This window comes from Artemia sp. Qi Xiang Cuo, chromosome 14, assembly GCF_049724085.1.
Source record: "Artemia sp. Qi Xiang Cuo chromosome 14, ASM4972408v1, whole genome shotgun sequence".
Classification (NCBI taxonomy): domain Eukaryota; kingdom Metazoa; phylum Arthropoda; class Branchiopoda; order Anostraca; family Artemiidae; genus Artemia; species Artemia sp. Qi Xiang Cuo.
Window position 1 is genome coordinate 40345934 of NC_142807.1, and position 17746 is coordinate 40363679.

General features: G+C 36.5%; 1 protein-coding gene across 4 annotated transcripts in view; it reads right to left on the reverse strand.

The window, feature by feature from the left end:
* Window positions 1–17746, reverse strand: part of LOC148944463 (carbohydrate sulfotransferase 11-like) — an 89165-nt gene that overhangs the window by 8070 nt on the left and 63349 nt on the right. For all 4 annotated transcript variants that reach the window (XM_089100660.1, XM_089100658.1, XM_089100657.1 and 1 more), the window contains 2 exons: window positions 6268–6389; window positions 1729–1946 (listed from right to left, as the gene is read on the reverse strand). In XM_089100660.1, the coding sequence (XP_088956786.1) occupies window positions 1729–1946; window positions 6268–6370 (321 nt within the window). In that variant the 5' untranslated portion in view covers window positions 6371–6389. The remainder of the gene's footprint in view (window positions 1–1728; window positions 1947–6267; window positions 6390–17746) is intronic.

Below are 17746 nucleotides of genomic sequence, written 5' to 3' on the forward strand. Positions count from 1 at the left end.
TTTAATTTTGAAGAATTCAACCAATACTCTTGCCCGGCATAACTTGAAAGAACCTATTTGCACATCAAATGATGAACGAATTTGTAGGCCAGCTAAAGCTACAGCAAAACAAAGGATTATTGCTCAATCATCTTGGTAGAATGAAAGGTCTTAAGCCGAACTGGCCAGCCATAACAAAAACCAACAAAGAGAAAAATTTCAGTGAAAAAAAAAAACAACAAACGAGACTGCGGCTCGTGCAGTCTTTCGTGCTATAGACGCCTTGTTTAGATCCAGGTGAAATATCCGCATTGTTTTGCATTTGTCGTTTCTTTTCTGTCCACTGGCCGCAGTCTCGTTTGTTGTTGTTTTTTTTTTTCACTGAGATTTTTCTCTTTGTTGGTTTTTCATCTTGGTAGATTTCTTTTTCATTGATTCCAACCTGGTTCTTATTTAGTTTCTGTTCTGTCGTTGTCAAGTAAACTTCGATTTTCGTTGGTTTCTTTTTCTCTTCTTTCTTTTTTGTTTAGCACTGAGGACGACATGGCGGAGGTCCTTGTCGAAATATTTGCTTATTTCTTCTTCTTCGTGGTTCGCCACTGGCTGACAATATCCTCGTTTTTTCACCTTTTTTGATTTTATTTTTCATTTTGTTATTTTCTTTCCTCTCTGAGTTTCATTTAACATCTTTTTAGCAAATGTGAGCGGCTTATTTGAGTGTGTTTGGATCCACAGGGCCAGTATCTGGTTTGACTATGGTAAATTAGTCGCAGTTTAAATTGAAGTTTCTTTCATACGTATTACAAAACGTTTATGAGAATTATTGACCAGCTGGTGCGGCTTCAAATGAAAAATGGTCCAGTTTGAGACTCGTTTAGCTGCAGCAATTTGAAGGGATCTATAAGAAACTGATATGTACACCCCACTGACCCAAACTAATCACCAACGAATTCAATCCCTTCCCGCAGTATATTTGATTTTGCTTCAAGAATATTTAGAAGTTTTATGGCTTAAAAAAAAACTTTGGTGGTTTTTCTCGCATGCAAAAATAGCTAGAAAACTGAGTGGTGGATATTGAAATGGTTTTTTATGTATCTTGGGTGACTCAAATAAATCGACCTTGTACAACAACTAGTCGGTAATCAAATCATAGCCGAAAAATTCAACGCTCGTCGCTCGGTTTTTGACTCTTCTAAATATTAGGTCCATACAAATCATACCGCTGAGACCTCACCACAAAAAGGGAGAAAATTTTGTAAAGCTTATGAGAGAACTAAACGATTGGTTTCTCAGGCCTTTTTGGTTTATCATCAAACTCATTCTCCTCTCAAGTAAAAATTGAGAATATCATCAAGGTGCTCTCCTATTCATGGAAGGAATACTTGCCGAGGTTAGCAAGTGATTGCCATTGTAATGTTCTTTAAATGACAGGCTTCAAAGAGGATTGTTGTCTTTACACTCATGACAGAGAATTAAGCACTAAATACAAAACGCAAAATCAGAGAATACAGGCCTTAGATCGACGAAATGAGATCTTAGTAAATTGATTAGTGAAAAACGGGCCTATTTTATTACTGAACATAAAAATTTTTTGATTACTGCAGCTACACATGACAAAGCAAGATCAGAGCATTCGCAAATTTGGACAATCTGTTGTCTTCTTCAACAATCCTAAAGAAATCGAGACGAAAAGAGAACCGACATCAAGCAAAATTAAACTCAAAGCTGAATCTGGAACAATACCCTTACCTTTGGAACATAACAATACAAAAGGTGTTGCTGATCGACCGATATAATATGATCCAAGTTACTCATATTTAATGATTTTCTATGGAGTCCATGCAAATTGCCATAAGCATCATGACAAACGTTTCTTATTCTTTTCTTCCTATTTTTTTGGATTCTTAGCAGTTCCTTCAAGTCATATTCTATCTTTGTTTGTTCTGTGGCTGAGTTATTGTAAATATCTAAAAAATAGTAAAAGAATTTTGTATGAATAAGTATACAAATGCACGCAAACCAAAGTCAGTGGAATAAAGTGTAATATATTGAAACTATTCAAGAGACAAAATGAAGCTACATATTCGGTTTCTCTTACTTCATAAAGTATAAACTAGCCAAACTGAACTTTCATTCGAAAATTTAATTTTCGAAATAATAGGAAATAATTAGCTGGTATTTCTTTAGTAAAAATACTTTGCACATCTAGTTAGGAAATCAAATTTTTACCACGAAGGAAAAGAAGGCTTTTCCTTAGAAAAAAAACATAGTTGGCTCGGGTAACTTACCTGTAGCTTACATTTTAAGAAGTATGGCGTATCTCAAGAAAAAGTTCCTTTAAATGGTTCCAAGCTTTGCAACTCCGTTGAAATTTGACAGATTAAACAAAAACACAGACTTTTCGGTAGTGCGCTGGCAAAAAAAAAAATCAAAATTATCGCATAATAATAGTGTTATTTTAGGTCCAGATTTTCATAGCAGAGTCCTTTGGACTAATTTTAAGAGCAAATATACCTCACCGTACAATATCTCATGTGCGTATTAATATCTTTTTCATAGCTTCAATTACAATTAGCCAGCAATTGGTCTCTTTTTTCCTTCTAATAATAGCTTGCGTGGAAATGGTTGCAATTCCGCATTTTTGAAGCAACAAATGGCTATTCCGCAAGGCAACCATAATTACTGATCAAAAAAGGTCAGAGGCCCCGAGGGACCAGCTGTAAAATTTCGCAATAACAAGTTGTGGGTCCAGAGTCTTAGGATGTAGGGAGGGGGCCAGAATTGTGATGATTCTTTTCTCTGTGGTTGCAGTGGAGGAGGGACCCTGTTCTAAACCCATACTCCTTTGAAGCATCGAATAAAAATCTGATTTTAAAAGTATATTTTAATAGTCATCCCCCCCTGATCAAGATCTCCAGTACGACCCCACCGAAAGCAGCAGTTTTCTTCTCCTTATTTTTTTCTATGTTGTTCTAAAGAAAAATAGCAAGACATTAATACGAATATTAACCCGTTGATGTGTATACAATCCAAGTCCGTATGATGTGATGGACAGAATCCAAAATTCTTTAGCTACTAATTGCTCATGTCAATAAACTGAACTATTGATTCCTGTGGTTACAGCCGAATTTTAATACAGCGCAGAAGATAATTTTGATATCTAGATAGGTACTCAAAGATCTATTGAGAAAAAACAAGGCCTAACAGGTTGCACACTAAGCCCACATGCAACTGGATAGATACATATATTTCTTCCAGAGAGAAGGGACAATGGATGTCTAGGGGGCTATGACTTTACATACATATGTCATGCAAAAAAGTAGAAAAAAAATCTTTAAAGTCGCAATAATGACTCAAACACGTATTTTAAAGCAGCAAATCCATTAATCCTTCAGCATTCGTCTTACCAAAAAGCTCTTACCACAATCAAATATACCAAAATACTAAATATTCTGCAATTTTTCAAATACATTTCTTAAACACAAGACCTCTGGGGGAGGGGGGGGTTCAAAAAAATTACACACACAGACACGCACACACAATCAAGTTAGCATCATGAAGATTTATAATTTACTTAGAAGTCTGTCACCGGAAAAATATATTTGCGATTCTTTTCTTGCAGAAAACACTTATTTCATGGGTGGGACTCTTTTTCTACCTTTTTCATCTTGTCAACTTCAAGTGAATCTTACCTTTTTACCGATAGCACGCTCTGTGCAGGACTTTTTTTTTACCTGAATTAATAAGTTTTAAAAGAGTAAATGCAAAGCTTATAAAGATGTAAATTCATTTTTTGTTTATATTTCATTAATAAATAGTCAAAACCGTCTAGTTTGTGTTCTATTTCTGAATTAACAAAACCGTTATTTTTTCCAGTCAATGAAAACAATAAAAACCGTATGATAGGCATTAATATTTATTGTAAATAAAGATATTTTCTATTCTTCTACTTTGTAAGAAGTTCATTTCGCAGGGTCAGGGGCTTTCAGTCTATGTTTCAGATTGTACCAAGCTCGCTTTGATTACTGAGGGAAGAAAACGCCTAAGTAAAAAGAGCGCTTAAAATAGGTTTGCCCAGTACTGCTCACTAATGCTGAACCGTCTCCCTGAAGGAATTATTTTATCAAACCCAAATGCAAATTTCTTAAAGTGAAAGTTTACCAGTTACCCAAAACCAAATAATTAACCTGACGAAAGACCAGTGGCGTGTCAGGCAATGATGACGTGCCCGGTGCCCCGATATATCTCTAAAATAAAGGAAAATAGCCCAATCTGGACATTTAATTATTGTAATAACAGGCTTTTTATACATGTAGTCCAAAACTGAGGATTATAGCCCCTGGAGCATCACACTTTGTTTCGGTTGAACTTACTGGGTGTTTTATATGCTAATTTTAAATTAAGTTTTGACGGCTATTTTGGGAAACTAAGGTCGGATTCAGTGGATCGCTACTACTACTACTAATAACTCACCACAACACCAAGCCACCAGAGGTCAACACAGCTACACACTCTCTTCGACCATCGTGATCTACTTAAGGCTCCTCGCTTTAATCTCTCTAGGGAAAGTATTATTCCTATCAAATCTATCTTAGCGATATCCTCCAATCCCAAACGCGTACGACTTGCCTTCCGCCAAGCTCTCGGTAATTTGCCGAATAGTACAATTTTTGACGATCTATGGTCCTTCATCCACATAACGTGTCCTAGCCACCTCAATATTTCTTTCATTAGAGCCCTAGAAAGCGGTATTGAACTACATTTTTCGTTCAGCCTACTATTTGAAATACGGTCAGTCAGCCGGGTACCCAGAACAATCCTTAGGCAACTCCCCTGGAAAACATCTAGCAAATCTTCATCCGCTTTTTGGAGCGCCCATGCTTCAGAGCCATATTTGACCACTGTCATCACTGTAACTTTTAATATTCTAATCTTGGTTTGCAGACTTATCTTCCTATTCTTCCGATTTTTTTTTAACTGTGAAAAAACACACTGAGCTTTGGCTATTCTACTTTTAACATCTTCACTGCTCCCACCGTCTTTACTAATAATACTACCAAGGTAAGTGAAGCTGCCCACCTGATCAATCTTTTCACTACCCAACGTCACCTTTTCATCTTTAAGCATCCACTCTACACCGACTGGTAAAGATAACACTACGATTTGAATGGCTAAAAAAGTTAGCCATGATTCGCTGAGAGACAGTATAGTCAGTCCATAGATAATGGACCTCTTTGTTTTGGATTCACACACATTACAAACGATTCTAGGCGTTTGCCCCCCCCCCTCCAACGGAAAATAAACCCTTGGAAAATTCCCCCTCCCCGGCTGGTTGGTCTCCAATCACTTTCGACTTTGAAAAAAAAGGACTAGAACTCGCAATTTATGATCGAATGAGCATCATCTGAAGTTTCTACGACCATAAGGTGGAGGTGGCGATGAGGAAGGAGAAGCTCCCCTCCTATACAAAATGGGTGCATTTTAATGCCAAAAAAATCCAAAGTCTCATTAAGCCTTCAGATACATACAGAATTAGTTCTAAGGTAAAGACAAGGGGAGGGTGGAGATAGAAATTAATACATAATCCCTAGGGCCGTATCCAGGACTTTTTTTTGGGGGGGGGGGTATTTTTTGTGGAGGGAGGTTAGAATTTTTTTTTAAACACATAAAACGTGAAATAAAAATAGGATTGGTATTTAATCCCTCTTGAATTCTGGCAATACTTCTGGTCTACGATGTTATTATCAAAGTAAAGAGTAACATTAAACCCCAAAATGAGCATAAATTATTCCGGAAAGGAGAGAGACTGTCCCTTCCTCATTCCCACCTCCACCTAATCGTTACAGAAACTTCGGAGGATGCTCATTACATCAGAAATTGACAGTTCAAGTCATTTTTTTTTATAAGTCAAAAGTTAGTGGATACCAACCGGCAACGGGGGGGGATGTATTTGCCACAGGGGGGGGGGGTTGTATTTTACACCGTGGAGGGGTATTTTTCCGGGGGGGGGGGTAAAAACAGGCTCCCATTACAAACTGGCTTAACTTTATCTTCATTAGTCTATGCCAGGAGAATGAAGCCTATTGTGTTGACCCACCAGTTTTTCATATTTTAGTATGTTACATATGAAACACTCTTTATCAGCTATTCTGACGAAGCTGACCCATGCTCTGAGTAAGTTCCTACATTCCAGCCTGGAGGTAAGATCGAAGGTACAAATTTGTGTAAATTTACAGCGAAAAGTGCACAACCTTACGCGCAAATAATTGAGACAAGTATTTTTCTTACCATAGCTTTCACTACCGGGGCTGCTTGAAAATTCGACAACAATGAAAACAAAAAGGAAGAAAGAAGGAAACAGAAAAATCTTTTTGACAGGATACCACTGCATCACTTGGGCACGAATTGACCTGCAAGAAATAGATCAAACTATCATAATATCCGCAATCAGAGAAACACAGGAATTTGTCATTCTTAAAGTACGTGAAAAAAAGATAATTATCGGATACTCAATTTAAAATAAGCCTCAAAGCAGCAGGCAACCCAGATTCAACAGGGTTATTTTACATCCTTAGATACTAAAAATATGTCAAGCTATTTACCGTTATGACCGAAACAAGTTGACATTAAGTCAATTTCACAATATTTGTATCTTTTTTTTTATGTTGTTATCTCTATGAATAATATTTTATTGCATTCTCAGTCTATACACAAAAGAAATAAAATAACTTATTCCCTGCAATAAAAGCATACATAACGGAGTTATGTATGCCTTTTCGATTTATAGTCGACAGAAAAAGGGTTCAAAACCCAATATAAAAAAAATTGAAGCAAAAAGTAAACGGTAAAGCACGCTTAGGACATATACAGTAGACGGCACAATCTTTGCTTTTGTAAGATACAGAATCAAACAGTTCGTGGTAAGGAACTGTAAGTAAGGAGCGACCCGGCTCAACAGTAACCGAAATAGTAACATGCAATAAATAACGGAGTCTAGGAATTACCTTTTCGATTTACAGTCGACAGAAAAAGGGTTCAAAACGCAATATAAAAAAAATTGAAGAAATAAGTAAACGCTAAAGCAGGCTAAGGACATATACAGTAGACGGCACAATCTTTGCTTTTGTAAGATACAGAATCAAACAGTTCGTGGTAAGGAACTGTAAGTAAGGAGCTACCCGGCTCAATAGTAACCTGCAATAAATAACGGAGTCTAGGAATTACCTTTTCGATTTACAGTCGACAGAAAAAGGGTTCAAAACCCAATATAAAAAAAATTGAAGCAATAAGTTAACGCTAAAGCAGGCTTAGGACATATACAGTAGACGGCAAAATCTTTGCTTTTGTAAGATACAGCATCAAGCAGTTCGTAGTAACGAACTGTAAGTATTGAGCGACCCAGCTCAATAGTAACCGAAACTCTAAAAAACAGAATTTTGATACCAATAGATACATCAAAAGAATCAGATTTTTATGCTGATTTCATATATATATATATATATATGTTTCATCAACTTTAGTCTTACCCATTAGAAGTTATGCGCCTGAGAAAATTTGACTTATTTTCGAAAAAAGGGGAAAACACACCCTAAAAGTCATAGAATCTTAATGAAAATCACACCATCAGAGTCAGCGTATCAGAGAACCATACAGTAGAAGTTTCAAGCTCCTATCTGGAAAATGTGAAATTTTGTATTTTTTGCCAGAAGAAAGATCACGGATGCGTGTTTATTTGTTTTTTTTTTTTTTTTTTTAAGGGGTAATAATATCGACTGAGTGGTCCTAGAATATCGCAGGAGGGCTCATTTGAACGGAAATTAAAAGTTCTAGTGCCCTTTTTAATTGACCAAAAAATGGAGGGCAACTAGGACCCCTCCCACGCTCATTTTTTTCCCAGTCACCCAACCAACATTTTGAGATTGCCATTTTGTTCAGAATGGTCTAAAAATATAATAACTATGTCTTTAAAGACGATTAATCCCCCACAGTCCCCAGGGGAAGGGCTGAAATTTACGAAATTTGCCCAATGTTTACATATAGTTTTGGCTATTGGGAAGCATACAGACATTTTCAGGGGGAATTTTTTCTGGTATTGTGGAGGGGGTGGGTCGGGGATTACTTGGGAGGATCTTTCCATTGATTAAGTTTTCATGGGGGAAGGGACATTACTATGAAGCGGGCACCGGAAAATGATCAGAAATTAAATATAAAAAACAAGTTTTTCAACTGAAAGTAAGGAGCACTTCAAAGCTTAAAACGAACAGAAAATATTACGTATATGATTGGGTTTGCCCCCTAGTCAATACCTCGCTCTTTACACTCATAATTTTTTTTAGTACTTTCATAAGAGCTATTTATTTTAATTAACGGCCTTTGTTATTAAGGGGTCGTTCTTAAGGAATTAGAACAAAATTTGAACTTTAGCGTAAAGAGCGTGGTATTGACTAGGGGGCGAAACCCCTAATATACGTAATAAGAATATACGAATATAGAAGTTCGTTACGTAAGTTAATTCGTAAGTTACGCGTATTTATTACTAATAAAAACGTTCGTAAATAAAATTAAACAACTTTCGAGAAAGCCATTTAAACAAAAAAGAGTAAAATTAATATGCAAATTTCGTTTTAGTTATTCATGTACAGTGAGCCAAAATCAAAACCTGTATTAATTCAAAAGCGTTCAGAAATTAAATTTAAAAAAAAACAAGTTTTTTAACTGAAAGTAAGGAGCGACATTAAAACGTAAAGACGAACAGAAATTATTCCATATATGAAAGGGGCTGTCCCCTCCTCAACGCCTAGCTCTTTACGCTAAAGTTTGACTCTGTCTCACAACTTTATTTCTTATAAAAATCAAAAGTTTTAGCGTAAAGAACGAGGCGTTGAGGAGAGGACAACCCCTTTCATATATGAAATAATTTCTGTTCGTTTTAAGTTTTAATGTCGCTCCTTACTTCCAGTTAAAGAATTTTTTTTTTTATAATATCAACCAAAGAACAACATTTTCAAAAACAAAGTCAGACTTTACTTTCCATGACAGGCATTGGCAATCGAGAGAGCACTTAAATTGGTCAATTTGTCAGTTTAACTTGTCGTTTTCAAGCAAACACAATTCGATTATTGGTTACCACATTTTTTTTTCCCCAACCAATTACAGTTCGATCAACGACTTTCAATTCAATTGCAACATATTTCCCTTTAAAGCAGTAAAATACACTAATAGATGTAGCAAACATTTCAAAAAGGGCATTTAAAAAATACGAGCATTTAAAAAATATCCTTGTTGCTAATCTTGTCCTCTGCAGAACCAAAATCCTCCCTACAATACTGAACACCATTTCATCACCGCTCGGCGAGGCGGGGGTATTCAAGTGCTGTCTTACTAAATATAATAAAGTAGAATATTTGTCTGTTTTCTTCCAAGTAAGGCTAATGAGTCTATGTCACCATTGCCAATGTGTTACAGTACTTCATTATTGGATGGTATGACAACAAAAAGGGAGGACACTTTGCTGGCCAGGACACACAATTATTTTCAGGAGCCATATTATTCCTATATCTAGTTCTTGCTCTCCCGGATACAAAAGTGGCAAGAGAAAGGGAACAGTTTATCTCTTCTTCGTTGGCAGCGTAGCATGCGAGCCGGAAAAAAGATCATACATTGTTGAAAGGATGAAGTTCTTGTCGCAGTATAAACTTATATTCCTCTGCTCATGGCTGTTTTAAATGAACTGGCTGGCTTTCGAATAAACCTGCTGCGTGGATAGCTCTCTGATTCTGGTTCAAACAAGCTCGTCAGATCCATAAATTATGGACTAAGTATAGATGATATAACACCTCTTTCGGGTTAAACTCTAGTTACCAGTTTTTCAGTGGCCTCAAGCCATGACACTAGATGTTATAATAGGAGTTGTTTATAGGTCGTAATACCCCTTTCAAAAATAGTAGGGGAATCTTAAGAGAGGAAAGGACTGAACGCACTAGCTGTGAGTTCCGGTTCATTCAATCACCACCAGAGAAACTGTATTCGCGGAGAAGATCGGCAGCTATTTGACTGCTTCTAACAAACCTGACAAAACTTAAAGACCTTGAGCAAGACTGAAGAAACACCGTCAACTTCTTGCAATGCGACCCCTACAGTGAGATGCAACGTATGGACAAAGCAATAGAGTCTTGTGTCCGTTCTTCGTCACTTTCGTCTTCACACTGATACCATATTGGCACCGTGTTCAGTGATGAAATGCTTCATCTTCTGTTGAATCTTGTACTCATTCCCCTATTCTGTAAGCTTTATAAACGTGATCAGCCTTGTACATCCCAGGGGAAGGTTTATTTCACTCTTGGAGGGAAATGAGGTTGTTACTACTCTGTAAGCTGTCATCTTTTGGCCTATAAATCAAGATAAATGGACACGCCATCAGTTGACGAGAATTTGCTACGGATTAATTTCTCAATCAATTTCGATAGCCGATGGTAGAAGTAAGTAAATATAATACAGTCGAATATTTGTCTGTTTTCTTCCAAGTAGGGCTAATGAGTTTATGTCATCATAGCCAATGTTACTCTTTTCAAGCTTGGAATTAAAATATAAAATCTAAAGAGACGAAGAGTCCCCTGAACTCTGGACTCTGAACATAGCTAAGAGGAAAAACTGAACTTGCAATAAATAATAAATTTATTGCAATAAATGCAATAAATAAAAAGGTTCTCCTTAAATTCCTTCTATTTAGAACAGTCAGATGTATACGGCTTTGAAACAACAGACTGCATTAAAGTTATATGCTTTAAATTACGAGAGACATTTCTTGATTCTCCTAAAGGCATGCCACGATTGTACATTTTCTTGTATGTAGTCTCCAAGTTTAGCCAGATGTTCCTAAAAAGGAAAGGATATTTGCAGCAGATACTGAACTAGACCGTTGAATTGGGGGATTAGGGAACTGGAATCAGCCACAAGAATATTTTGTTCAATCTTACCAAAAAATTCCACCAGCCTTTTCCACTCAAGAATCAAAGGAAAAATCTGCAACTTTACCACTAAATGAGCATCTTGAAACGCAATACTATACGACAACGCAGCCAAGACTTCTCTTAAAGAAGGATTTAAGGTAATTCGATACCCTAAAAATCATTTTATGAGTCTCAGCGTCGGTTGACTATCTCAAAGACAAAGGGCTCATTAACAATCTTTTTTTTCTCAGCACCACTGGAACCTCCTAAAGCAATTTTAGTTAAAATTGATAGAGAATCTTAAAGGTATCAACGATTCGAAAAGCTAATGAGAGGCTTGTTTAAAAGGATGAAACCGTCTAATCTCTTACTAATTGTTAAGCAAAGTGCTGTCAATTCAATGTATACAATAGACTCTGAAGCCAAGCCGGTTTTCTTTTCGGTGGCGAATAGCTGATTTTAAGGGAAACCTGCCAGTTGATTCCGATTTTTCCTATGAGGAAGGAGTTTCGAATCTGCTCAAAACACCCCGAGTGACGTATCGTTCAAATCCGAATAAACAGATGAGGAGTCTGTTAAAGCCCTTTAGAACTCCAAGGGCACGTACAACACAATGACACACGTAAATTTGAGTAAAAATTGACACAAGCAACGACACTCAACAATCTGCAAGATCAAGAGCCTTTTTTCGGACGTTTTAGCCTCTTGCTATTCGATAAACGGTAGCGTTTGCTTCTCTCCGTGTCTGTGTCTTCATGATACCTGTGGTTGTACACAATGAAACCAAGTAATCACAGTATTCTACCTTTCAACCCAGTGTGTGGAACAATAGTGAAACAGCTTTTGTTCTTCGTGTGCAGCAGAACACAGAAGAAGCTAGGGACTCAGTCCGTTTGAAGGAAGAGGAATAAAACGACAGACAACAACGTCTTGGAACTACCTTATTGCATTAAATTAGACCCAGTTTGCAGGCCTTAACTAGAAAAAAATTTGTACAACGGAAGCCGCAATGCACGTAAAAGCAAGTGGGTGCAGCTTTCTATTCAAATTCTAGCATGCAGGGGCGTCGCAAAGGAGGGGGAGGACAGCACCCGAAACTTTTTAGATTCGGGAGAATTTGGACCAAAAGTTCAAAATCATACTGAATCCGAGAAAACAAAAAAGGAGTAGTTACTACAAAATCTCAGAGAGTCCAAAATTCCAATACGATTTGGATATCAATTCCAGTATCCAGTAGAAAAGGTACAAAATTGAGTAGTACAATTTATAAATTCTGCGAAGGAAGTCTCGTAGTGATATGTCTAGTTATAAAATATAGTTAAAGCCGAACCAAGATCTAGAATCATTCCGCAAATTTGAGAAAAAGTTGGGGATTTGGTTGAATTTCGCAAAAAATTTTAATCTTGTTCCTCTCTTCTTTTAGAAATCTAAGCAGTGGCGGATCCACAGGGGGGCGAGGGGCGCGCGCCCCCCTAGCGTAGCCTAAAGTGGTGTAATTTACTTAATTAACTCAAGTTTGCGTTAATTAAACTTGCTCCTAACGCAAGTTTATCGGATCAACGTATTTTGCGCACCCCTAAATTTTTTTTATCAACATATTTACCCCCCCCCCTAAAAAAAATCCTGGATCCACCCCTGAATCTAAGAGAATTTTCTGGAACGGATTTTGTGAAATACGAAATTCGTTAACTTTGCATTTTCTTAGTTTTGACAAATCGGTTCAATTTGAACTAAGAAAGTAAAATCTATTACTGAACTGAAATAAGTTATTCGCTTACCGAATTTACTGTTCTTGCATTGGTTTGACCTATATTATTTTTTCACCAAAGTTGAACAGTGAGCAATAAAATAAAATAAGCAAAATATGGCATTGATTGCAAGATTTCAAGAATATACTTACAACTCGAGGATTCTTAGAAATATTCTTAACATAGAATTTTTGATATGAGTTAAAGTTTTTACCTGCGTTTTAAATAAAAAATAACGACTGAAGGTGTTATCCCCCCAGTTTTCAGTATGTAAAATTCGAAACAAATCAAAACCGTTGTGGCCTTTTCAATACTATAACAGATCCATGGAGTTCAAATATTTTGCTACACATGACAGTGTCACGTACTTTTATGAAAGAAGAAAATCTTTAGGGAAAAGTACACTTTGTAATCCTGTAAATTCTAAATATTTTGCCGCTTCGCGGCATACTGAGTCACTTGAAAGAAGGAAACTGATAACCCTTAATCCAAAGATTAAAATAAAAAAAAAATTGCAATGAAACAAGCTGGAAACTAAAGCTCAGGAATGGGATGTCCAAGTGAATGACAAATTACAGCTCATAACGTGACATAGATCTTAAAAGTGAGTAGTCTTAATAGATGTACAAAATCAAAGTAAGATCTATAAAGGGGAAAATTTTGTTTTTGAGAGGCACTTCAAGGAAATTATCAAACTATGCTGAAAAAAATCACGAAGACTGTCGCAAGTGAGAGAACAAGCTCTTGAAGAAAATCTCATGAAATTTTTGGAGAACCCAGCCCCCACCCCCTCCTTAAATACGCCACTGCCTACTCTGTATGTATGCTCTTATTCCCATTTTCTGGTTAGAAATCAATATTGATAGACTTACAAACTTGCTTAGCACACTAGCTTACTTAGCACACCACAATCAACAAATCTCTGCAAAAACATAAGGCTAAATACAGAAAGATCGGCGGCGCGGCGCCGAAATTTTTCTCCACGCCAGGAACGCCACCGAAATTTTTCTCCACGTCGGCTCCCCGTCAATAAATCGGCGCGGCGTCAGGATCTAATACATACAGGATAAATAATATGTAAACCGTGTCGGTAAGGCTTTCAGTCGAAGCGGGTAACATAACACGGAACTCCCCAAGCTGTCAAATTACTCAGATGATACTTCCTTTGAGCTTATTTTTAATGCTTTACTAGCAGGTATGCTAGAATATTTCTAGGGACTGTCCATTCCAGAACTGCCAAATCAATTCTAAATAGTTCGACCACACGAACAAAAAAAAATAATATAATATAATGGCCGAAATAGTGATCTTTCAAAGTATTAAATCCCCATAAAAATTAATATGGGGAAGATTTGAAATAAATCAATAAAAATATGTAGCGTATATTATCAAGGATCAATGCCTAATTTAGCAGGAAAATAATCAGAAAAATAATAGATTCTATGAGCCAAATAAATTCATTCTTAATTTTGTATTAAAACTACAATTTTCCTTTTTTATTGTATATTTTAATCTGAACAATAAAAATACGCAGATTAAAACTGTTTCTATAACTGTTTTTTCGTTGGAAACCAAAGGCCGTATTTTTCAATAGGGACCTGAATCCAATTTTACAGCCTATCTAATTCTTGCCAAAACGCCAATATAAAAGTCTGGCACCTTTCTACTAATCGCAAATATTCATAAAAAGCCAACTCGTGGCTTCGCTAGCCAGATCGCGAATATTGTGACACTGTGTTATAATTTAATGCTATGAAGAAATTAAATAAAAAAAAACAAGTTTTTTAAACTGAAAGTAAGGAGCGACATTAAAACTTAAAACGAACAGAAATTATTCCGTATATGAAAGGGGCTGTCCCCTCCTCAACGCCTCGCTCTTTACGCTAAAGTTTTTTATTGTTTTAAAAAATAAAGTTGTGAGAGAGAGTCAAACTTTAGCGCAAAGAGCGAGGCGTTGAGGAGGGGCCAGCCCCTTTCATATACGGAATAATTTCTGTTCGTTTTAAGTTTTAATGTCACTCCTTACTTTCAGTTTAATAAACTCGTTTTTTTTATTTAATTTCTGATCGTTTTTTAGTTAATGCAGCTTTTATTTGTATAAAAATTTTACTTTTCTTTTGCTAAATGGATGTCTTTACAAATTAACTTACGTAACTAACTTCTATATTCGTATATTTTTCTTCTGGCAAAAAATACAAAGTTGCAGATTTTTGCAGATATGAGCTTGAAACCTATGTAATAGGGTTTTCTGATACGCTGAATCTGACGGTGTGATTTTCATTAAAATTCTTTCACTTGTAGGGGATGTTTCCCCCTCTTTAAAAAATCGAGTAAATTTTCTCAGGCTCGTAGCCTTTGATGAGTAATACTAAACTTAATAAAATTTATATATTTAGGATCAGCATTATAAACACATTCTTTTGATACATTTATTGACATCAAAATTTCGTTTTTAAAAGTTTTGATTACTATTGAGCCGTATCGCTTGTTTTTTTATTGTTTTTTTTATTACGTATATGTTATTACTTATATGAAGGGGTTCTCCCCTTAGTCAATACCACGCTCTTCACGTTAAAAGCTGAAAAAAAAGTTGATTCAGAAACCTCGGAATCACAAAGGCCGTTTAATTAGAGGATATAGCTCTTTTGAAAGCACTAAAAAAAAAATGTAGTGTAAAGAGCGAGGTGTTGACTTGGGGGAGAACCCCCTCACATGCGTTATAATTTCTGTTGTTTTTAAGTTCTAATATTCCTTCTTACATTTCAGTTGAAAAAACTTTTTTTTTTTATTTAATTTCTGATCGTTTCTTAAATAATGCTTGGAAATCCGGCGCCCCCTTCATAGACATGTCCCTTACCCCCAAGAAATATCCTCCACGGACCTATTCTCCAGAGTAACCCCGTCCTCTAGCCCCCCCCCCGCTCCAGAAACAATCCTTCCTGTAAATGGTTGTATACTTCCCTATTAACAATAAATTATGCTGGCAAGTCCGGCGCCCCCTTCATGGCAATTTCCCTTCCCACATGAAAACTTCCTTCATGAACAGATCCTCCAACATAACCACCGACCCACCCTTCCCTCCCACTACCAGAAAAAAAACCTCCTGAAAACTTCTGTATACTTCCCAATAACCAATACTATATGTTAACATTGGGTAAAGTTCATAACTTTTAGCCCTCCCTCTGGGAACTTCGGGGGATTAAGTCATCCTAAAGGACATATTTATCGTATTTTCGACCATGCTGAACAAAATGGCTATCTCAAAATTTTGATCGGGCGACTTTGGGAAAAAAATAAGCGTGGGAGGGGGCCTAGTCGCCCTCCATTTTTTTTGGTCACTTAAAAAGGGCAATAGAACTTTTAATTTCCGTTCCAAAGAGCCCTCCCACGATATTCTAGGACCACTGGGTCGATACGATCACCCCTGGGAAAAAACAAAAAACAAAAAACAAACAAACAAACAAAAAAAAAAACAAATAAACACGCATCCGCGATCTTTCTTCTGGCAAAAAATATAAAATTCTACATTTTTGTAGATAGGAGCTTGAAACCTCTACAGTAGGATTTCCTGATACGTTGAGTCTGATGGTGTGATTTTTATTAAGATTATATAATTTTTAGGGGGTATTTCCCCCTTTTTTGAAAATCAGCCAAATTTTCTCGGGCACTTAACTTTTGATGGGTAGCTCTAAACTTGATGGAAAATATATATTTGAAATCAGCATTGAAATCTGATTCTTTTGATATATCTATTGGTATCAATAACCCGTTTTCTAGAGTTTCGGTTACCATTGAGCCGGGTCGTTCCTTACTTACAGTTCGTTACCACGAACTGTTTGATACTAGCAATTTATACCTAAAAATTAAATCAGCTTTAAAAATGTGTTGATTGAATGGCTTTTAGTAGGCTTTTTATTGCATTTTTGAAATGGGAAACGCAGGAAATGTGTTTGTGGCTGTTATAACATGATAACTGTGTTAGCCTATGCTATTCCTAAGCATTAACACAGATATCCTTTGGCGGTAGTTATAATTAAAATCGAAATCACAACTACGTCATTCAGTGTCTTCTTACTCGTCATCAACCTTATATAAGTCTTGATTATTCATTAATTTATTTAATGAAAATACATCAATCACGACAGTGACAAGACTTTAAATTACCTTAAATCGCAACGCAGCGAATGAAGGATTTTGAAGAACTTTCGAAAACAAAAACAACACATGATATCAAAATACAATTAACGCACAATTAAGAAAGTACGAATAATGACATGCAGAACAGATGGGGGGAAACATAAAGACAGTTACTTCAAATTTTGCAATGTTGTTGTAGTGCCGAGAAAAGATGGATCTAGAAAGAAATTGAAGGATTGAATACCAAGAAGAAAGAGGAATAAAGAGAGGGGGGGTAAGGTAGACAGAGACCAAGTTCGTGCGAGAAAAAAGAAAATAAAAGAGTTGATAATTTTCCCGTATTTGTTAATTTTTCCAATCAAAAAGATTGAGTTCAAGCGAAAGAAAACTAATGTTTCAAGTCCAAGAAAAAGAGGGAGAGGAAGAGAGAGGGAGAGAGAGAGAGAGAGGGGGGGATTGCATAGTGTAACCAGTAAATACTCCTTGGTTTAGTGTCTTACACACACGTAAGTAATTGGCGTTGTCATACGTACGCACTGGCCTGATTAGAATGCTGATAGTAGCATCGATATACACAGTCCGAAACTTACAAGGAAACTTACGCCTGAGGCATGCAATATACAGTGCAGTTTGACGTGCACATTGCAAAAAGCGACCAATCCTTTTATATTATATACCTATAAAGTGATCAAACACGTTTTGAAAGTATAATTGAGATTGTGTAACGAAACCAGACGGAAAAAGACCATACGCCATAATGCAAAAAGAGGGAGAGGAAGAGAGAGAGAGAGGGGGGGGATTGCATAGTGTAACCAGTAAATACTCCTTCGTTTAGTGTCTTACACACACGTAAGTAACTAGCGTTGTCATACGTACGCACTGGCCTGGTTAGAATGCTGATAGTAGTATCGATATACACAGTCCGAAACTTAC